The sequence below is a fragment of the Melospiza melodia genome, chromosome 8, assembly GCF_035770615.1.
Source record: "Melospiza melodia melodia isolate bMelMel2 chromosome 8, bMelMel2.pri, whole genome shotgun sequence".
Taxonomy (NCBI): domain Eukaryota; kingdom Metazoa; phylum Chordata; class Aves; order Passeriformes; family Passerellidae; genus Melospiza; species Melospiza melodia.
Window position 1 is genome coordinate 9,073,151 of NC_086201.1, and position 23,135 is coordinate 9,096,285.

General features: G+C 40.0%; 1 protein-coding gene across 1 annotated transcript; it reads left to right on the forward strand.

Annotated features, from left to right (window-relative positions):
- The first annotated feature begins 245 nt into the window (after positions 1–245).
- On the forward strand, positions 246–19,803 carry CFAP221 (cilia and flagella associated protein 221). Its single transcript, XM_063161355.1, has 25 exons — positions 246–376; positions 1,883–2,064; positions 2,487–2,587; positions 3,577–3,663; positions 3,769–3,864; positions 4,749–4,849; positions 5,786–5,889; positions 6,788–6,947; positions 7,401–7,521; positions 7,608–7,719; positions 7,939–8,047; positions 8,750–8,837; positions 9,338–9,427; positions 10,288–10,383; positions 11,599–11,689; positions 13,263–13,390; positions 13,845–13,925; positions 14,330–14,437; positions 14,551–14,712; positions 16,172–16,330; positions 16,716–16,810; positions 17,408–17,497; positions 17,701–17,820; positions 18,603–18,632; positions 19,221–19,803. The coding sequence occupies exons 2-25, from the start codon at positions 1,929–1,931 to the stop codon at positions 19,342–19,344; spliced, it is 2,589 nt and encodes an 862-aa protein (XP_063017425.1). The 5' UTR covers positions 246–376; positions 1,883–1,928; the 3' UTR covers positions 19,345–19,803.
- Positions 19,804–23,135: the final 3,332 nt, after the last annotated feature.

Sequence of the window (23,135 nt, forward strand, 5' to 3'; positions counted from 1 at the left end):
CCGGGCTGTGCCGGGGCTCCGGGTGGGCTGACAGGGAAAACCGGGCTGTGCCGGGGCTCCGGATGGACTGATAGGGAAAACCGGGCTGTGCCGGGGCTCCGGGTGGGCTGACAGGGAAAACCAGGCGGTGCCGGGACTCCGGGAGGGCCGGCTGGGACAGCCGGGCAGTGCCGGGGCTCCCTCGGGCTGGGGGCTGTGGCGGCGGCAGGTACGGGCTGTGCACAGCGATGCCTTTTGCAGCCTCTCGCAGCTGTAATGGCTTTGCACCGCGTCCTTCGGTGTGGTGAGGTGTGCGAGGAGCTCCGAGACGCGATAAGGCATTAGAAAGCCCGAGCGCTGGCAAGAAGGGCGATAACCTGGTCTGAGGGCGTTTGGGGTGAGTTTTGCCATGGGCTCCCAAGGTTTCACATTTCTACTCACACACACACACAAAGTCTTGAAAGACACAGGTGGAAAATTTAAGAACATCAGGTCTTCCGTTATTCCAGGACCTGAAGGATTTGTCCTGTGTTAGCCCTTTGAGCAACACGCAGTGTGTTATTGAAGTTGGTGAGCCGTGATGGCACCGTCACTGTAAATTACTCAAAAGGTTATACCAGGAATCCTTTGAGGAGACTTATGTCTGCCTACACCTTTTCCAACCTTGCATTCCTGAGGCGGAATGCTGACCAGGAGAAGGAGGGCGGCAGTGGTGTAAATTAAAGTTGGAGAACACAAGTGGAAAAAATGTAAGCTTTATCCTTATGTTTAGAAATTTTTTTGCAGTGTTTTTTGTCTGAGTTTGGTCTTGCTACATCAGAAGGAATTTACTGTTGTGCACAATAATGCAGCCCCTCTTGCAGGTTTTCTGTTGTGAGTGGAAAATTTGTGCTTGGTGTTATTGAGTGGAAAATGTTATGAAGGCCAAGGTCCTAGCAGCACATTATTTTAAGCTTCTTGCTTATTTATTATTTAGTACTGTACAAAACCATAAATCAAAACAGCACTTTATGAGCTTGAAGCACCTCTCAAGTTGTGCTTGAAAGATCTAAAGCAGACTGGAAAATCAAACAAATACCAGAGATGAGACCATAAAATGTAATGGGGGAGGTGGAGTAATGATTCCACTTCGAAATTGTTGAGTGCTGCCTACTTGAGGGCTGAAAATCCCAGCATGGCTTTTGAATTCAGTATTTGTTCCAAAAGTGTTGTGTCTTTGTCTCCATGCAGTTCTTCAGTTCATACAAGAGCCAAGGGCTCTGTGTGCTCTGTTTATGAAGATAGTTGCTGGTGGATTGTTCATGCTTGGTGTCTTTATTATGTAAAATTTGCACTTGTCATTAGAGAAGTTTATGTTCTGATAACTCTGCATACTTAACACAGGGTCTGTAATGTCCGTGGCTTTCTGTGTTTACAGTTATCTTCCCTGAACAAATGACCCAGATGATGCTATCCAAATGAAATATTCAAATGCCAGATTTCTTATCCCTCATATTAATATTTAAAAATTAAAAGTTAATCTGCAAGTTAACAACTCAAACACCCAGGAGAGATTGAAAGAACACATCTGCAGAAATCAGTTGAGATAGTGGAATTATCAGAACCTGCTCCCTTCCTCTCTGCTGGGGAACATGAAGGAAGACAGAGATGTTATGTACAGACCTGAAAGGGAAAAAAACCCAGCAAGCCTTAGGACAGATGCCCCCCAAAAGGCCTTGAAGTGGGAGCAAGGTTTCCTGGAATCCTTCTCTCCTTGTGCTTAGCACACACAGAGTCATCTACTTCAGCAGGGAAAAAAAAAGTAGCTGCCTCTCCTAAATGTTTTTAGGCAGTTTTAGGCAACAGATAGTACCAGTGTGAAAGAAGATATATTGATCATTATGTTGTTTTCATTTGACCACAGACACTGAGGAATTTTAGTGCCATTGAGAGCCTGTTTCTGTCCTAACATGGACCTGGTTCAGTCAGCCTCCCCAGACATCACAGTCACTCGGGGGTCCTTGAAGAAAGTTCCCAGTGTCCTGAGCAGCCTCGTGGAGGAACCTAAAAAAAGACCTGCTGTCCCCCATCACCTGCTGGAATCAAGTAAGTTCCTGCTCTCTGACTGTTCCCAACCTTGTGGCAATTCTAGGACACACTTGGTGTTTTTTTTTTTTTTTGGAACTCCCATCCTGTTGCTTAAATTGCAGCTTCCTGAGAGCCTAAATCACGGGAGGGGTAGCGAGGAAAAAAACAGTGGCTGTGCTGATCCTGGTTGGCCCTAAAGTTTTGGGTGGCTTGTTGAAGCCATGATGCCAAGAGATGAACTGGTGGCAAGATCATGGATCTGCTGGGGTAGGGGATGGTGCCATAACTTTCCATTTATAAATTCATGCCTTTTTAAATGAAGAAATAATCTCTTTTTTTCCCTTGCTAATAAATCAGTATACAATAACTAGACTGCTTCAATGCAAGTACCACTCATGTGTGTTTCTGGTCTTTTTTTCTCCCTGTTTTGTGATCTGTAGAGATTTATTCAGAGGGTCAGAGGAGCAGGGTTGTGCAGCCTGAGCCTGCCGTGTTACACTATGGAGGGTATGAAATTGGAAAACATCATCAACAGACACTGGTAAGTTCTGGAGCAGAGATCCCCTTGGGGCTTATTAAAGGACAGCAGAATCTGAGTTGACTCCTTGTGGTCATGAGGCCTTTGCCCTGTGGAGTGCTCTTAAAAGCAGCACTTAAATTCAGTGGTCCTGTGGTAACAAAGAGATGAGTACCAGGCTGTGAGCATCACCCTCCTTTATACTCCCTGTCTGTATCAGTCTGTGTGATATGTGACTTGCACATCATGAATAGAGGATTTGGGCTTTAACTCCTCAAGAGACTTGCTTTCAAAATGTCCTTGGACTGTCACTGTGCCTGCAAACATGTTTACTGGTGGGAAAGTTTTGAAAGCACCTCTGGTCTTTTGCCAAGAACAATTTATTCTGAGAAAGGAAATTCAGTGCATAGATTTGATTGCCTTTCCTTGTGAATGGTTTGGGTATTTCCTTTTCTACTCTCTGCTTTCCCTTTGTGAGCCTTTGTTATTCATGTTTTAAGTGTATTGAGACTGAGGTTGGTAGTTATATTGGACTAGGTTCTCTGAATGCAATGAAAGTAAACAAGTGCAGGAGGCTTTGCAGGCTGAACTATCACTGTCCAAAAGTCAGTTGGTTATACACCAAAACAGAACCATGAAGTATTATGTAATTCTTTTTGGTTCAGATGTCCCTAAAAGTGATCAATAAGTTGTTTGTTGCAAATAAAATATTTGTTCCTTTTGCATATAAGCAAAACAGCATCTGAATTTGATTCAATAGTAGCATCATTCTAGCAAAACTAACTGTTACTCCTTGGTTAAAAATTGGGACTTGTTTCCAAAGAATAAAAATGCAGGATGTAAGTTTTGCATAGTTTTATTTTAAATTCAGAGCATATTTAGAATTGTTTCTGCTAAAGTAAAAATTGTTACTTCTTGCTATGGAAGGTTTTACAAAAAGTTTAGTTGGTATTCTTAACTGACCTCTTATATTGTAAAGTGTTTTGTGGTTTTTGTTTTCTTTTGTTCTGCAGAAGCTGATAAATATTTCTACCAATGCAGTAAACCTTCACATAATACCACCCCAGTCAATGTATTTTCAGATCAAATACAACAAAGCAGTAAGTGCCAGAAAGTCCTCACTCTGCTCTTTGCATGCAGCACAGGTTTTGTGCAATATAAGCAGCTTTTACATGGCTTTTCTCTTGTTTTGGGTCATTTTCTAGCACCGGCTTGTCCCTGGTTTGTCCCTTGTGGTCACTGTTGATTTTTGCCCTGATGAGTGGAGGTATTACTATGACTGCATCCGAATTCACTGTGAGGTGAGCATTCATTGCAAAACGTGGTTAGAGTTGTAATGGAATAAAACAAATATTAGAGCATAATGATAAAGGTTTAGTTAATCCTCTAGAGACACATAGGTTTATTCCCAGTGAGTCTTGATTGGAGTATTTAACTTAAAGCATTAAAAATTTTTCTCTGCAAACATCCCAGAGCAGTAGGCAAGATTATATGACTTATTCTGCTATTCTTTGCCAGTAGATCAGTCTTTGTGGCACATTGATGTAATGACTTAGATAAGCAGCTCAGAGGAGCTCTAGAAATTTGTATAAAATATGGAAAGACAGAAAGATACTGAAAGCAGGTGGAATATTAATGGTCTGAGGCACAACACAATGATAATTTTGAAGATGTTTTATGCCCACTTACTGGCCAACTACTAGAGAAACTTTTTATTTCCATAACAGGCTGAGAAAGTTGGGGCTGTTCAGCTTGGGGAAGAGAAGGTTACATGAAGACCTCATAGCAGCCTTCCAGTATCTGAAAGGGACTACAAGGAAGCTAGAGAGGGACTTCTTCATCAGGAACTGTAGTGATAGAACAAGGAGTAATGGGTACAAACTGAAAGACAGGAAATTTAGGTTAGATATTGGGAAGAAATTCTTTATTATGAGGGTGATGAGACCCTGGAACAGTTGCCCAGGAGGGCTGTGGTTGCCCCAAGCCTGGCAGTGTTCAAGGCCAGGTTGGATAAGGCCTTGGTCAGCCCAATCTAGTGTGAGGTGTCCCTGCCAATGACAGGGGGTGTTGGGACTGGATGATCCTTAAGGTTGCTTCCAACCCATAACATTATATGATTCTATGATTTACTAATTGCAAGATTTAAATATTTGCCCTTGTTTGTTTTTTGTTTGTTTGTTTGCAGGGAGATGATACCTTAGTTATTCCCATGCATGCTTACCCTACTGTGAATGTTGTAGAATTTCCATCATTTATAAATCTGTCTGATGTATCAATTGGTGAGAGGTGAGTTAAGGACAGACATTTGTCTACATTTTGCAAGACATGCCCAAACCCATTTTCCTCTATTCATACAACATAATGTTGAAAGCCTTAAGAAACTCAACTACCACCTGGACTGCAAAATAATTCTGTATATGAACAGTTTCAGGTGCACGTTCACCATAACATAAATGCTGTGCAAGCTAAACATATATGAAGATGGGCTGGTTATTTTTGCTTCTTGTATTTAAAAGTATTTAATGAGCTAGACTTCATTTTACTTTGTCTATTGCATGGATATAGCACTGACTGTTCTCATAAACTAATCTGTAAGAGATGTTAATAGGAACTGAGAAGGGGGAAAGGAGAAGGCAGATTCTGTTTATTAGGGCCTAGTTGTGCAGTATATTTGCTGTGTTAGTTGTAATTATGATGATTTCTGAAAATTAGGCCCCAGCACCATTATTTCTACAGTGGTTGAAGTTCAGTCATTCTGATGTGTTGGAGTTTTGAAAGTTTTCAACACTTGCTTTTCTCATTGTCTTTCATGAGGAGGGCCATGGCAAAAGGCTGATTTCTGGTTCTGTACTCATTGTTGCTCCAGTTTGCATTGTTTGTACTTGCTAGATGTTACAGTCTGTAAGAATTTGAGGATGGGCATAAATAACCTTTAAAAAGTAATTTTTAAAAAAAATTCCATAATCAAATTCTGTATGAGTAGGAGAAAGTAATGTCCAACATTCAAATCAAGATTTAACTCTTATTTCCTGGGGGGATGAAAGATCTGAAATATTTTGCTATTTTGAAACAGTGAGAAATTATGATTTTTACATTAATAAGTAACATACCCCTCGGAATGCAGGTAAATTAGTGCATGGTGTGTATAATACAATTTCCCAGCTTGTAATTGATGAACAACTGTACTTTGATTAACATGATTTTTCCTTTCTCTCTTTTCAGTAAGGAGTATGTTATCCCCCTGCAGTGCAGCTGTCCCATAGATTTTGAATTCCACATTGATATTATTCAGCCTCACAGAGCCTTCACTGTCCAGCCAACATTTGGTAGACTGACTTTAAAATTCTAAATGTTAAATCTGTATTTATTAGGTGTAATTACTTTGACAGTGTATTCAGTGCTGTACAGAAAAAACCTTTTCCTCAGGCAAAGCTTTTGCAGGTAAATGCTGCCAGTCATTTTCAGCCTCATGGCAAATAGCCATCTTAGCTGTAAGTTTCTTTAGGCAATGCCCAGCTTTGACAAAATCCAAAATGTTCCAAATGGTCCATGCAGCTTTTATTTTCCCAGAAGAATATCCCTGAAATAGGGTCATCCCAGTAAAACTTAAGTCAGAAATTTTGGTAGCCTGAAACTAAAGCTGAAGGCCATCTGAAAAGCACTAAAATGTTTCAGCTCCTACTCAAAGCCATTGTGCTCAGAGTAATCATAGTATCATAGAGTCACTTAGGTTGGGAAAGGCCCTGAATGTTTAGGGATCTGAATGGTGATTAAAGTGTTTGAGAAAATATTGGAATAAGTAGTAAGGAAATAAGGTCAAGCAGAGACAGGTAATGCATCAAATCCAGATGAGTCCTCTAGCTTGGAAAAGCTCAGAGGAATATGTTTATAAATGCTTTGCCCATGAAAGCAGAAAGTGCCAAAGACTTAAGACTAGCAGATGCAAGTGCAGAATTTCTACATATAAACAGGCAGTCATTTTCACAGCAGTATGAAATATTATAGCCCTACCGTCAAACCTCTCTGCTATTGCAAAATATCTTCTATTATCTGGCAGCAAGACATAGTTTTTGGAAGATGCTTTGAGACCAGAAAGATTTTCCATGCCTACTGCCACCATTCAAACAATTAAGTTGTTTTTAAAAAGTGGCCCAGAATGAGTTCCAGTACACTTAAGTGGGCTCATGTTATATGGACTCTTACTGTTTTTTCCTCTAATCACAGGAATCATTCCAGCCAATGGAAAAGTCAAAGTAACTGTGAAGTATTCCCCACTGGAGTATGGAACAGCACAAATGGCAATGCAGTTACAAATTTCAGAGTTTCACTCAAAACCCTATGTGTGTGTATTCACAGGAACATCAATACCACATGTGGCTCTGATGTATGTGTGGCTGACTGGTCTTGGAGTGGTTTTGCCCAGTTCTAAAAGATATTAATGTTATAGGATTTAATACAATTTTACTAAGATCTTTTTAAACAAAGTCTTAAAAAGAAAACCAAAATCTTTTTGGTTTCTTTAGAGACTTACAATGCACTGAAGTAATTCTACTGTTGTTACATGTACCTGCTCTTTTACACTGTTTGATTAGAACATCCTTCATTTACATTAAATAAAAAAAACCAAAATAAATATAATGAGAAGTTACATATCCTTAAAGAAATGTGAGCATCCTCAGCTTCTATCGTTCCCACTTGTTATTCTTATTGTTGAGGCCTTGCAAGATGCAGGGGGCTTTGAGCCTTTTGGACTGTACTTAATTTTTGTGAAAAAATTAGACTCATATGTCATTTAGAGAATGCTTATGAAAGGAATATGTGTCCTTCTGACATCTAGAAAAGAATATATTGATGAACAACAAAGTCATCCAGAGAAAAAAGCTGTGTCTGGAAAACCTGTGTTGTGGAGAAGAGACCGGTTGAGCCAACTACAGTCGAAGCCTGTTCAAAAACTAAAGGTGTGAAAAGATAATAATTACAAGTACTTTTCTGGGCTGGAAATCTTCCATGATTCTGTTTCTTCCTATTAATTTATATCTCATAGGAAATTGAATACCAGAACCTCAGATTCCCCACAGACTTGTCAAATCCGTATTCTGTAGCTACTGTTTTGATTCAGGAACCAGGCAAATTGAAGTTAAAGGACGTAAAAGAAGGTAAAGTAATTAAGCAGCATAAACTTGGTCTTAGCATTATTTGTAGCTCTGATGAGGAGCTTGGCTTCAGAACTGCTGATGTGATGTGACTGTTGTTTCTGTGAGAACTCTCTCCTTAGCTTTATGTATTGATGGGTTCAGTTATCTTAAGGGATGTTTTTCACAATTAAAAATCCAGTCTAGACTGAGGTGTGATTTGGCTTTCTGATGTTCCTGCAGCCCTGTCCCAAGGCAAAGAAGGAAAGAAAACAAGGCAGATGAAGGATGCTATATTTCAACTAAAAGTCAAACAAAATGTTCAGGAAGAGGAAGCAAATCATCTAAAGCGGTAAGTGCTAGTAAACCATGTGAATTAACCATGTTAACAAGACTGGGATTTGCTTAACCAAGGCCTTTATGAATGATGTATACAATGTCCACTAGTGCAGAATGCTGCCATTTTGTGTCTCAATACATTTGGTTTAAGCCTTAATTACTGATGTTTTATTTATTTTTTTCTCTCCTGCTTAAGAGCAGACTCAGTAGCATCCATAGTAGTACCCAATGAGGACTTTGATTGCCTTATTGTTCCATTCAAAAAGAAAGCTGCTGAAAACCTGGTTTGCCTAACCTTGTTCTCAGGCATCTCATCTTGTGCCCTTAAGGCCAAAGGAAGATTTTGTCATGGCTGTCAATAAATTGAGGATAAAATGAATAATGGAGTAAGAGCAGAATTACACTTGGAAGTGTTCAAAAAACATGTAGATGTAGTGCTGATAGATGTGGATATAGTTTAGCGAAGTGTTAGGCAGTTAGAGGATTTTTCCAGCCTTAATGATTTTATTATTCTGTTGTACATCAACTGGTGCAAAGCAGATCACAGTTGGATCTTTAAGCACATGATGGTTTCATTTGAAATCCACAGATCATCTCATATGAATGTCATGGACACCTAGGCACCTCAGGAAGAGGGGAGTAAGTCTGCTTGCCTTTGAATAAAGCAAACTGTGCATTCAGTGAAGTATTTTTCTTGTCTCCACTGTAAATGCAGGCAAGTTCACAAGGGAAGTGATCCAATCTCTGCAGAGCTTAAAAAAGAGATTATTGAAAGCCGACAAAGGGAAGAAGAGCAATACAGGGTTAGTCTTTGATGGTTTTTTTCTGTTAATTTAAAAATCACACTTATACTTTCATATTATGCAGTGCACTGTGACTGTATCAAGCTCTCTACATGTTCAGTTTTTCTTCATTAATTAATGCAAACCTGGGGTAGTTGTGCTTGTAACTGCAGTCATATCTTTATTGTGCCTGTGCATCACTGTTTCAGGGGTGTTTTTGTCTTGAAGGTAGACAGATAAAAGGGTAAGGTATTATGAGAAATGTAACAATATTTGCCCAAGTGAGCAGATTTGCACCCATGTTTCATTAGGACAGAGATTTGATTGAAACTCAGACCTGAAAAGACATTATTTTACTTTGTTTGACTAGCTTAAGAGTTGCAATAATCACACCCTAAAAGGGAATGAAGTCTGTGTTTCATTAAACACCTCCAGAATGTTGCATTGTGAGTTTCCCTAATTGTAATGGAGGAAATAATTCACTGCATGCTTTGTGCTAATGTGATTTTTCTTTAAATTAGCTCCAAAGAGGAGATCCTATCATAGAACAGGAGTTTCAGAGGGGTGAAGTAGAAGTTTCCTCCAGACGTGTTACCCGGCATGTTGACCAGGTTTGTTCATATGTTTCTAGAGCCTGCTATATGCATGCTAAATTATCACCTCCCAAGCTAACAAATAGCCATAGATGTTTGACACTGAATACTTTTCCTCCTGATATTGCTGTTTCTGTGTCAGTGCCTTATTTCCCATTTTACTTTTAGGTAGGGCAAGCACCATGCTATGTGCACAGCTCATCTTCTAATCTGCTCTGAGAGTCAAGTGGAAATCTGCAGGCCTAATCTAAGATTTATATGGCTTGTTTCTGAAAGATCTCTCAGGAGCTTTCTCATGCCTCATTGTAAGGTTGAGCATATCACAAGATTTCCAACTTTTACCTGCAGGTCAGATTGACAGGAGCCTTTCTGGTACTTAGATTTTTTTGCCCTTCTCTTTGGCATCTTTCACTCTTCTTTGGGTATGTGCCATTATTGGAGAAAGGATACTGGTTTTGCTGGGTGCCTAATTTGAGTCCTTACAGCTGTTTCAACTTCATGTCTGTACAAGATAAAGTGTGTTTTTGTTAGAGCCCCTGTCCATTGTCTTTGCTGTCCAACTGCCCATGGAGTGCACTGCAGTCCTGGTCTGTGTTGGTCATTTGTGTGGAGGCAGACCATGCCACACTATCTCTGCATTCCCCATACTCCATCTGCAAATACCTGGTGATTACCTCCCACTAAGCCCTGCAGTGAAGGTTTCTGGTTAGATGCCAGTGCTGCAAATATTTTCACTGGACCAATTTCAATATTTAGAAATAACATACGTATTCAGGTCAAAGTGTGACTTGGGATGGAGAAAAATTCTACCTTATCTAGTTGTAAAAAGGATTGTCCTTTCTCTTTTCTGTTTCCTTTTTAAAAAATACACTGTGCAGCAACCAAGTGTCCATCCCACATTCGACTTGCTCCATAATGACCCTTGGGACAGCAGAAAGAGGATGTTCAGGAAATTCCAGCAAGCAGCATACAAGGTAAAGTGAACAACCAGAATGCAGGGTGAGGGCATGACACCTGGGAAACGGCATAAAAGAACAAGCAACCAGCATGGGAGGACTGTTCACATCTAGCTAGGGATTAGGTAACTTGATAAATGTGCCCCTACCTCACCAGGAAATAAGGATCTGAAGTAAGTTTTGTATTCAATTCATCTTTCATATTGCAATTGATACTAAACAAATGCAGATAAATTCAGAATTTTTTTTGAAGGAAAAAAAATACTTCTGTACAAAAAAGATTTAAAAATGCATATAGAGTACTGCACTGTTTTGGGCCCCTCGTACAAGAAAGAATTTAACAAGCTGGAATGAGTTCCATGTAGAGCCACCAAGATGTCCAGCCTTAGAGCAATTTCTCTGTAAGGAGACACTTAATCTGGAGAAGGAAAGTAGAGGGAGAAAACAGCACCTCCCAACTCCTCTGAGGTTACTGATGATGGAGGATCTTTGCAATGGTGCATGATGGGAACATGGGAAGCAACAGATAGAAATTCAAATAAGGGAGGTATAGAGCTGGAAACTAAAGGCTAATCAGTAAAACCACTTATTTCATTTGGTTTCAGTATTATCTAACATCACCACTGCTCTTTCCTCAGTAAATCTTAATGGAACAAGCAAGAGGGAAGTATTCTGCTCTTCTAGTGTCCGGTTTGGATATTCTTCAATCTATTAATAATACTGAGGTCTTGAAATTAAATACTCTCTTTTATTGTACAAATAAAGAGGTGACCAAATGGCCCCATCTGGTATTAAAACTGAGGATTCTTTATTTTTACCATGTAGGGTACGGACAAAAACACAGTGCAGGTTGTTGTTTACTCTCCTCATTTTCAGAGCTACAAAAATTAATATGGCCCTGGTTAACTGATTGTATAGTTATATGACTGTAAACACCAAGCTAGTTATATGACTGTAAACACCAAGCAAAAGACATAGCAAAAAAAAATCTGATTAACCTGTAAGACTAAATTTAAAAATTTAACTGTATTTTTTGTGTAATGTGATTATAGAGTTGAGATCCGTTCTACATCTTTCCTTCCCACTTTCTCTGAACAGAAAACTATATTAAAAATTCTCAAATAGAGATGTCTGAGTGAGCTCTGGAGAATAAATACAGGTGTAACATATACAGTATTTCTATGGCTGCAAATCTTAGGGTGTTTGACTTCAATTTAAAAATCATTCTCTCAGATTTTGGTTCAGATTCGTCTAAAACGTTTGTTGCTTCTGTTGCGTGGACTGCCCAGGGAGGCCAGAGGTCTGGAGGAAGGCTCTGGGTCTGGTAAGGATTAGAAGAACAAGTTGATATTTTGTCCATGGGCTATGATAATTCAGGTTGTGCTGCAGTGTGTCTAGTGCATTACCTGTCTGGTGCAGTGTGTCTGGTGCAGAGTTCTTATAAAGGAGTGTTCCAGAAAGAAATAGAAGTTTGACAAGGTAGAGGCATAGAGTGGATTGGATGGCATTTAAAGGCCATCCAGTCCAACCTCCCTGCAAGAAGCAGGGACATCTTCAATGAGAGCAGGTTGCTCAGAGCCCTGCCCAGCCCGACCTTAAATGTTTTCAGGGATGGGACATCCACCACCTCTTTGGGCAACTTGTTCCAGTGTTTTACCATCCTTGTTGCAAAAAACTTCTTCCTTATATCTAATCTGAAACTGCCTTATTTTAGTTCAAAACCATTACTTCTTGTCCAATGGCAACAGACCCTGCTAAAATGTGGAAGTGGCTGTAGTCAAGATACATCTATTTTCCATACACATTATTTGCCATGTTTAAGAAATGTGATTAACTATTCTTAGGAACCTTGCAGTTTATCTACTTAATAACAGGGCAGAAGCTGTGGATACTCCATCACTGGAACTGTTCAAGGCCAGGCTGGGTGGGGCTTTGGGCAACCTGATGTGATGATAGATGTCCCTGCCCCTGGCAGAAGGGTTGGACAAGGTGGTCTTTAAAGGTCCCTTCTAACCCAAACCATTCTGTGGTTCTGTGTGTAGGCCTGAGGAGCAATGAAAGGACAGATGGGACTGTGTGAGAGACAGGGAGATGAACAGATCAGGTGGAGCCCAAGAGGTGAGAGTCACAGGATGACAGGAGCTTACTGCAGGGGGGATGGAAGGGGGAAAGACACCTGAATGTGATGAAGGCAAGGGTCTGAACTCAGTGAAATGAGACAGTAGGAACCATGAGACACATTGCCAGGTAGCCAGTACTGGGTTGAGTTTTTGTCCTCATTGTTTTCTCATAGAAGTGTGTTTAATCGGTTGGGGTTTTTTACATGGGAATGAAAGTGCTGGTCTGGAAAAGTGACTTGTTATTTAACATCATAGAAGAAAACTGGCTTTGGATGGGAGTCACTGTTGGGTAAATAGGAGACAGAGAAGATTTTGAGTCTCCTATTTCCCACTCCCCTCTAGACACACACAATTTGAAAGCTCCTGAGACACACTGTTCCATATTAGGTCTTTTCCTGCTTCTGCAGTAGGGACTTTTAATTCCCAGGATGCAGGAGATGCAGAAATGCTGCAAATAGAAGGTGTAATGACATTTAGTGTAAGAGAGGCCTCTGACTTGTCTCAGCCTTGCTGTGAGCCATGCTGGAAGGAGTGGGCTGTGATGTCTTTTTAGGAAAGGGGAAATTAAATCTGTCTGCTATTCAAGGTATTGTGCTCATATTTTATAGATGTGACATTTAAAGTCTTTAGGAAGTATTACTTTACTTTTTATATTTAAATTTCTAGACATCCTGGTTTAGGAAAATGTTAAATACATTTTGTGGCTTGATTCTATTTCTGAAACAGTGTATTAAGATACATTACAAAATGTTAATATTTGGTTTCCACTCATGACAGAAAACAGGAGTTTCAGCAAAGCAGAGAAGAGTGAAGAACATAAGGACTTTTCTTCCAGAATATCTGAAGATGATATATTGCCTTTTGAATTCCCCTTTTACAGGTCCCATGAACTACACAATTATTTGGTAGGTGCAGTGACTTAGATATTAGTCAGCACTCTAGAATTTTTAGAATAGAATTTTGTTGAAAACATTGGCCCCAGGGCTGATAGTACTTTTATTAAAATTTTACAGTGTAACTGGTGTTCTGGGGTTCTGGCAAATTAATTCAGGACCTCAGATTTACTAAGGGTTCTGCTGAAAACAGTAAAATTTTTTTTTTCATTCTCTTAATTGTATCCTAGAATTGTGAGCAATACATTAATGCTCAGAGTTAGTTAACATCCATTTTTCAGAAGCAAAGACAAACATAACTGAAATGGTGGAGTCCAAGAAAGAACAACAGAAATATCAAACTGTAACAAGTAAATATTTGCATAATTATTTCCATATGTTTTCAATTAGCTGTGTTCATGGATTGCTGCCAATACAAAACAAAATGCCCACCATATTACTTGTTTTAAATATTGTTCTGTTTCAGGCACCTGATGCTCTTGGCCCTGTTCCTATTGAATCTGTAGACGTGAAAGTTGAAAACATTCTTCCATTTTATGACTTGAAGGTGAGTCAGTACACCTGCCTCATGTTTCTCTTTCCTGTGCAGTTAAATGGCCTCTGCACAGCCCAGTAAAAATGTTGCTTTAATAAGGCTGTATGATTTTTAGCATGCTTTTATTAAAACCAAATCTCACCAGTTTCCATGAGTAACCAATTTACAGCCAGCAATATTCCCCTCTCTCCATTCAGAGATGAATCACCTTAGCTGAAATTATTGTATCTCAAAGATCAAATTCCTGGTGAAGTATGGCTTCTCAAAGTTTTGGTTGTGTACCATGTCCTGGGAGTGTCTTTTACCATGGAGATGTGATGCATCCATGATAAAGCCAAATGTTCCACTCCATTTATGAGTTAACTGGAAGTGATTATTGTCACTTTCTGCAGCACATCTTTTTTCTTTGCACTTAGGTTCCTCAGCATTGCAAGATTATGAAGTATCAGCCCTTTAGTACACACTATGCAGCCACAAGTTACAAACCTGTAAAACTTTCCCGACCACTGAGGCAGGGGGCCCAGGTAAAAAAGTCACTCCCAACCCCACATTTCCACATTTGATTATTTTTGCACCAACATTTTATACTGAAAGATTTACTACACACTAAAAATCTTTGATGTCTGTGTTTTTCAAGGATGAATTGATTCAAGTGACTCCTTCTCCTTCTCCTGAGGGGCAGCTCTCCCAGAGGAGAGATTTTGACAAAGAAGCAGCAGAAGGAGATATCAGCTTGTTAAGCCTGGTTCCTCCCCAAGCTTTAGTCCACCCAAGGGAGAGCAACCCACTTCGCATTTTTGTGAGTAGGAGTTGGCTTCCATAAAGAACCTAAGAAATGAGCAGAAGTGTGCTTATTTCATCAGAAGCCTGATGTGGAATTTGTGGGCAGTTTTCTTACTCAGATTGGTTTTAAAGCTATCCAGAGTGAGAGTAATCCTTCATGGTGCAAGCTCTGATATAGAGGAATCACAGAGCTCTGATAGGAATCCCAGAGTTCATCCCACTGAGAGGGACACTATTTCAGTTTAGAGTGGATTTTGATCAGTTCAGGGGAGGGATGATAAGACAAAATTGCAGTGAAAGCAGGGAACTGGAGACTCCTCCAGTCTGACACTCCACAAAGGATCAATGAACACAGGATTTCTGGGAGCACCATGGAACCCCTCCCTTCTTCTCCATTTGTTTCCCCATTTGGATGTTAGAGGAAAGGCCATGATCTTGGCATCTCAGTCCATCTGTAACCTCACATTCTTTCCCAGGTAGGTAGGATAGGTGCAGTCTTTTCCTGCTGTTCAGCTAGGTGACTACAGATCTGCCTAATCTTTGGGTAAACAGAAAAGTGAAGTCAAACTCTACTCACATTGCATCCTGCTTACAGTTTCTAAGAGTTCTCACAGCATCCCAAACCACATTCCCAAGCTGTTAGGCACAGAGATTCAAAAAATCACTGCCTCTTGACTGGGAGGGTTTTCTGTTACAGTTGTCAGGTAGATTGTGCTGCAGCTGCAGGAGGTATTTCCCCCAGTGCAGCCCAGCCTGGAGCTCTGCAGGTGCCTCTGAGCAGGCAGAGACAGCTGTAGGGCTCAGTGCAGGGCTGTGCATGGGCACAGGCAGATCTCCCACCCAGCATGGCACTGTGCCTGCTGGGGGTGGCTCTGGCTCCCAGCCCTGCCTGCTCTGCTGGCCTGGTGACCTTGGCACAACATCTCTGATGCAGATTTGTCCCCCTCACACACAGCCAGGACTCCAGTGGACGTGCTGATGAGATCCTCTGAGCATCTCTTTCATCCCTCTGTCACAGCAGTGTGAGAGCCAGGCACAGCTTGATCCCACACTGCCCAGCACTGGGCTTTGTCCAGAAACAGATGCTAATGCAGGGAAATGGATGGCAAAATGTGAAGCCATGTGTGCTGTGGCTTCCACCAGAGCAAGACCATTTTCCCTTCTTGGATTCTGAACTATTCAGAGAATCAGCAATGGATTTCAGAATAATTAGGCAATGGTTTTTTCTTCCAGACTGGGAGACAACAGCTAAATTGCTCTATTTTAGACAGTTGGGAGCATGAATAAATCAGACAAGACTGTAGGATGAGGGGAAGATACAGAAAGTGAAGGATCATACTAAACAGAGCAGTCAGAGTAAGACAAAGCTGTGAATCTGAGGAGACTACATTAGTTGTAAGAACTGAAAGTTCATTAATTAGATTTGTTATGGTACTCAGAGCAATTTATTAAAATAATCTCTTCATTGTTTTTAGAACCCCATTCCAGGATTAGTTCCATTTTTACTTCCTTTGCCCTATTGTGAATCAGATATTGAATATCATCTTTGTCCTCATCCAAAATATGCTGTTACCAAGGAATGCCCCAGAGGATCCAGTATTCCAGTCACACAAAAGAAATTTCTGGATCACACGGTATGTTCTTTTGGGTTTATTGTATGAGTACCTGTCTGGGGTATGTTCTTCCTGAGAACTTGCTCTAAGGAATCAAAATGGATGGTGGAGTCATTCTAGATAGAAAATATTTTCAAATATAAATTATGTATGCACCTAAATAGTCAGTACATGGGCCAGAATAACTAATTCTGCTTAGGCTTTACCCATGTCTCTTACTTATGCCTTCATGTTTCTTTGCTCTTTCCATGTGTTTACTGTTGTATTTTCATGTCCTTACAGTGATGGAAGGATCTTTGAAATATATTCAGCTCCCCAGATTCAATTCTCAGCCAAAATGCTCTGTCCTGTAAGCCTCTCTGCATTATGTATTGGAGGTCTGATTGTGTATCACTTGTCATTTCAGGAAGTGATTTGTGGAGTAATGGAATGGAGAAAATTCTCACCAGTGGAGTATTCCACTTTTTCTAACGTTCCCACATTGACAAATACAGTACATAGGTAAGAAAGAATTTGAAAACACAAATCCTCTGTTGAAAGAGGATTTGAAAGAATTTGAAAGAATTTGAAAACACAAATCTGTTTGAAAGAATTTGAAAACACAAATCCTAGTTTCTGCTGCCCATAGCTATATTGATATCACTAGTCCCACAAGTGAAAGTGGGCCTACAAGTGGAATTAATTGCTGCTCAGAAATCCAAAACCAACAGGAAATAAACTCCTACTGAACTCCTAGAAGGGTGGGTTAAGAGCAATATCATTAAAAGAAATGCCTGTCCCAGGAAGGAGAATTCCAGTCTGGGCTTTCTATAACATCTCTCCTGAAAGCTTGTTGACTCAGTCCTAGAAGACCTCAGGAGGTACAAACTCTGTCTGTCTGTCTGTAAAACCTTTAACTTATGGACACTTGCACCCAGTGCTAGCCAACATCTCTCAGGCTCACATTCTCTCATACCACAGCAGTTTCTGGTGCAGCCAGATTTTCCACAAATATTTAAAAGTACATCATCTTCATTGTAACTGCAACTGCTGTGAAGCTTCAAAATATGAAAATACCCTTAGTATTAATGCATTAAACTAATACAATTTCCATCACAGGGATCCTTACAGTTCAGATTTGCTTCCAGCAGATCTACCACCAGTGCTGAATGACTTACCTGAGAGAGACAAGGAGAACATAATTGACCAGTAAGTTTCTCCTCTATTCTGTACATTCTGTTATTGACTGTGTCTAAACCATTTGTATGGATGTGTCAAAACCTGTTCCAGGAGATCCTCAAAGGCAAAGGCACAAAGTCTCTTTTGCATAAAACATACTTTTGTTCTTGTTGGCTAAAAAAAACACTTTCAAAAGGACAAAGGCAAATTGTTCATCATCTTATTCATTTTAGTGAGACAGATGAAGCTGCTTTCAACATGATTCTTACTCCAGAGATGGTGAAAGCTGAATTTCCACAGGTTGAGGGGGCACTCTCAGAAGAATATGAAGGACAATCAATAAAAATAGAAAGGTAGGTATATTTTGAAATAACAAGAGAGAAATGGAATCTAAAGTCAAGCATCAGAAGTTTTCTCAGAATTGCATAGAGAGTCATACTGAGGTGCTCTAGGGGCTCCATCACAAGTGCAATGCAGACCTCGTACTTTGAGCAAATTTGCACTGCAAATTCAGTCTCTGGATTTTACTTCAGAAAGCATTGGCCTGGATCTCTGACTATGGTTATATCAGCATGATCTAACACTTGAGGCAGTTTGCTTGCTTTCTCAGAGATGTTCAACATTCTTGGACCAGCGACTTTTGCTTTTCATTGACCCTTTTGGTTAGATATTTATGCATGCTGGCAGAGAAAAGGGCCCTTAGAATTTCCCCTTGGCATGGTGCTTTTTTCTCTGGCTTTTCTTAGGAGTGTTTCATGTTTGCTCAGCTCAAACTTCACACTCCCCCAGCTCACACCACAGCAGGCAGTGTGGGTGACAAGTGTTGCAAAGCAACACAGGTAAAAGTGCTGAGTTCTAACCTTGGAGCAAGTGAATTCATTTCTGTCCAACAGTTATCCCCTCTTTAAAGTTGCCATGATGGGGCTTAGATACCAGGATGTTCAAAATAACCTCAAACTTTCAGAGCTATCAAGAGATTTGAATGTCTGCTTTACTTTTGCACGGGAAGAATTTGCTGTAAAAATATAGATATGTTGCACTCGGTGCTGGTTTTTACATTTTATGACACTGGTTGTCAGAACATGGGGATTTGGGACAGCTTGAGTAACTAAAGAGTGATCTTTTTCTCCCACAGTGATATAGGGCTGGATAGTGCTTTCCCTGGGTAAGTTATTTTATAACATTCTTTCTTTCTTAAATCTTAGATGTTTTCAGGGAAAAAAATTAAAATAATTTTCAATATTAGACAACTCTGGGTGTTGATATTTACTTGTTGAAATCTTCCCTATTATTTTGGGTTTGTAAAGAGGGAAGCAAAAGTTTCTTAGCAAACAATGAAGTCCCAATCCTTTATGTTGTCACTGAAAGGTTCTTTGTTGTTATTGAGGGGTTGGTGTTTCACTGGGTGACAGAGAACATATTGCTTCTCTACAGCAGTTTTGTCCTTAAGGCAAACCAGGTTTTCAGGTGGCTGCCCCTGTTCTGGCAATCACAGCTTGTGTCCCTACATGGATAAAATGTAATAATCAGTTTGTGTTACCTGTCAGATGGTTAACTTTTCTGACTAGCCAAACCAAGAGTTAAGTGTTCTTTCCAGTTTCAGTACCTTTTCAGTTCTGCATCAGTAATGGAATACCCTGTGTTCATTATGAGAAAAGAAATCACTAGTGCCTCTTTCATTGGATTTTGAAGACATTCCTAAGTATTTTCCCTGATTATTATAAATACAAATGATGCTTTAAATTTCTTGCAGAGACCACCAAAATGGTCCAGATGGACATTTTCAACTCCAGAACAGTGAGATGGGAGAGAAAATTCAAAAACATCTGGAGACATTGAAGCTGAAAGCACTTAATAAAACCCTTATTCTGGGATAAAAATAATTTTACAAAGTTCATGGCCTGGCCCTGCTTATCCTGTTAATGTATGAGGCCTCTCCTGTCCCAGCTACATTTACTTTTGTTCAGTGAGGTCAGCAACTTCATATGCAAAGAGAAGAGAACCACCAGTAATGCCACCTCTGTCAAGGACTCTCACTGTACTCACTACCCCAAACACAATAATTACTCCAGTGAGAAACCTCATCCTTGGACCTGCTTATTTTGTTGGGGTGTGAAGGACCAGAAAACCTTAATACCACCATGTAAATAGTTTGGTAATTAGTTTACAGCCCACAGTTTTCAAATAAAATGTGAAAAGACCTCATGACGAAAATTTTCTGATTTTGTTTTTTTAGTTCTGACCTGTCCTTGAATTTTTGCAGGTAAGTTGCTAAATCTCAGACTTGACAGTAAACCATGTCTTTGATATTTTTAAGGAAAAGGAAGCCTTGAACACCATTACTGTCTGCAAAGACAATGTCCAAACAAGTCTCATTGGCTGTTCAGGGATTTAATTCAGTGCACGGGTCTTGGCAAAAGCATGCATGGGTTGAGTGAATGAACGGCAGAGCCTCATGAGAAACCTGTAATGCTCTGGGTGTATTTCCTAGGAAAGGAGATTTCTCAGCATATCATCTTGCAGCTGAGATGTCTCCTACTTTCTTGTCAGCAAGCTGGACTTGAGACAAAATTGTTTTTATCCATAGTGAATTGATTGCTCATTTTACAGAGTGGTCCAGGCTGTTTGTGCTGAAAAGCACAAATCTTCTGTGCTAAAAGGCATGGAAATTGCAGCGATACCCACTGCATTCCTAGGAGCCATGCTTCTTTCCAGGCATACTTAAAGCACCTAGGAAAAGAAGTTTATTTCAGAGAGTGATCAGTGTGGACAAGCTGTAAAAAGCCCAGGGAGATAGAAAATGGGAAAGCAGGGTGAAAAAGCTGTAGATTAGCCTGTACTATACTAGCTACAAACTATCTCTGCTCACTTCAAAGAAATAAAAAGCTGTTAAGTTTCTGCTAACTGTCTAATTGACAAGGGATTGTTCAGAATGCAGGTCTGGATATCTGCAGATTTCTCTAACTACAAACAACTGCCTGAACTTGTACACATTGTTTTTTTTCATCTAGGAGTTCTGAGGGAAGCAGTTGATCTTTTAAGAGATGAGCTAAGAGTTGAGTATGTCTTTTAACGTGACCATGACAAAAGCATTATCAGAGTTTACAGTGAAAGCATTCACAGTTCATAATTCACTGCTTAGGTAAATCAAACAGATAATTCTTTGGAACTGTTATCTATCAGCTAAATATCTAGTCTAGTAAAAAGTGTCCCGGAACAACAGCGATTAAACAAAGTTAATCTCTTTTTCTTACAGCAGTATCACACTGCCTCCCTTCTCCAGAACAGTTTCCTGGTCATCCCAATGGAAATTAATCATGCTTCTCCATTGTCCAGCGAAAGACACCGACCTTTCAAAGACATCAGCTCCCTTTCTGAGAAGTCATCCTCCTTTCTATGTTTTAAGGTTTTTAGGGGCCAGGTTTCAGTGTTCAGAGAAGGTAAGAAAATCCATTATCTTGCACTAAAATCTTCCTAAAATTCAAAGGGACTGATGGCAGTGTGCAGATGTCTGTGCTTTATATCCCTTCAGGTTATGGAGGTGAGAAACCATCAGAGCCAGTCCAGCTATGTCTAAGAACATGAAATTTGGCTAAATTATCTGAAGTCTTAAGTTTTCATGAGACCACTTAAGTCAACCCCTGGTTGACTACTGAACACTTCCAGAAATGGGACATAAACCTTAAGAATTATAACCTGCAGTTGGTGGCTTTTCACAGTTCTGTGTTCAGTGTTTGATGTAAAGGACTGAGATGTTAAAGAAAATTGATTGGAAGAAAAAGGAATGATATAATGGAAAATGTGCCTTATTTGGGGAATCTAAGGGCTGCATTTTACTGATGCAAGTGGGAAAGTCAAATGTGTAAATTGATGTGCAGAATGTGCAGACAAGTTTACTTCCATTCACTGCAAGTAAAATTGCTACTGCTTCCCTTGTTTGGAAAGGATTAATTGGCTAAATGACAATGCAGCCGTTTTACTAATTAAGATAAATCCATTTTGCCTGAAAAAGCCTGTCCTATTAGCAAGGTTAATAAACACTGACTCACTCTTCAGCTCTTCTCCCTCTTATTACATAAATTAGCACTAACCTCTAAATCAAATAAAAGGTACATTTTAAAAATTAAGAAAATGTTAGCGTGGAAATGATCCATGCTCTTAAGTGCTCAGTAACAGGATTATTAATCTCACTTACTGTTCCATGATGAGAAAACCCATCAAGGTCTTTAAAATGTAAATTAATTATGTTTTATTAGAAGGCTGTGAGGAAAACAGTAATGTGTCTGATGTAAAGAAATGGGTGAAATTATATTCTCAGCTCATAAGAATATTTCATAAACTAAAGAAACCTTGTTACCTTTGAATTTGTAATGCAAGGTTCAGTTATTCCAAGGTCCAGCTGAAGGTTTTTTATCATCTGGTCATTTTTCTGCACAGGTTTTCTTCTGTCTATGCTCACACTGCATCCTTTGCCTTATTGAAACACCTCAAATGCTTCTCTCCAGCTGTTTAACCATGGAGAATTTTAGCTCTTGCTGAGCCCTCTCCTGCTCTTTCTGTTTAGTTGAAAACAGCAGGCAGGTTCATAATTTATTGGGGGATATGCAAATGGTGTCATTTCCTTAGGAGGCTGGATAAAGGTAGAGAATAAGGATTTCTCTGTGTACAAGTGTGGGTAAATTTCTTTGCAAATGTTATTGTAAAGTGCTGCTCTGCAATCTGTGAGTACATAAATTCTTATGGTTCCTTTAGAGACACCAAACAGCCCACATGAGGGATTCTATGATCTTTGAAAATCACAACTCTCACTGATGTACCTAGGTTTTGTACAGAAGTCATTTTAAGGCAGAATTGGTTTAAAAGTTGGAGTTTTTCCTCTCTGTTTTCTGCTTCTCCTGTTGTCATTCTGGGAACCAGCACTGGTTGCTTGGAATAAGTCCTTTTCTTCAAGCAAATGCAGCTTGATATGACAGCTTTCTCAAAATATTTTTGTTGTTTTGGGATTTTTTTCCTGAAGTATAAAAAGCCTTCAGAGAGGAATCTAAGCAGTGACCAGTGTCTGCAACTGTTTGGTCTGGTATGGAATCAGCTCTTCCAGCCTGAGCACCTCCTTGGCATCCTCCAGCTCTGCCTGCTGCCAAAGTGTGGTCAGTGGTAGCAACTTTGGTGTGGGGCCTGGAGAGCCATCAGGAGTACAGTGCTACAGCCACACAATCCTTCTCTGGGCCTTGTGGTTTGGGATATTGTCAGTAGCAGGGTCTCTTGAGTTGCTCAGAAGGACCTCCTGTCATTCCCAGGAATGCAGTTCCATTCATATCACTCCTACAGACTGAAGGACTTGGTCAGAATTGTCTTCTGAGTCTTCATTTTCTCAAATAATCTATCATTTCTCCAAAGCTGGAATTGGTCAGAAGTCTCCCATAAATATTGCTGTACAGAGCCATTCATTGGCTGTGTTCCTCTGTGTCCTGCAAGAAAGCTGAATTTGGCCAAAAAAGAAGCCAGGCACATCTGACAGGGCTATCTTTACCACTTGACACCTGCAGAAGGTAATTAGTCGTGAGGGACCTACCAGATGATATCTGTATGACCACAGCAGGGACTTGAAAATTAAATCAAGCAGCTCCTGAAAAACTCCAGGTGATTTCAGAGCACCTGCAGGAAGTAT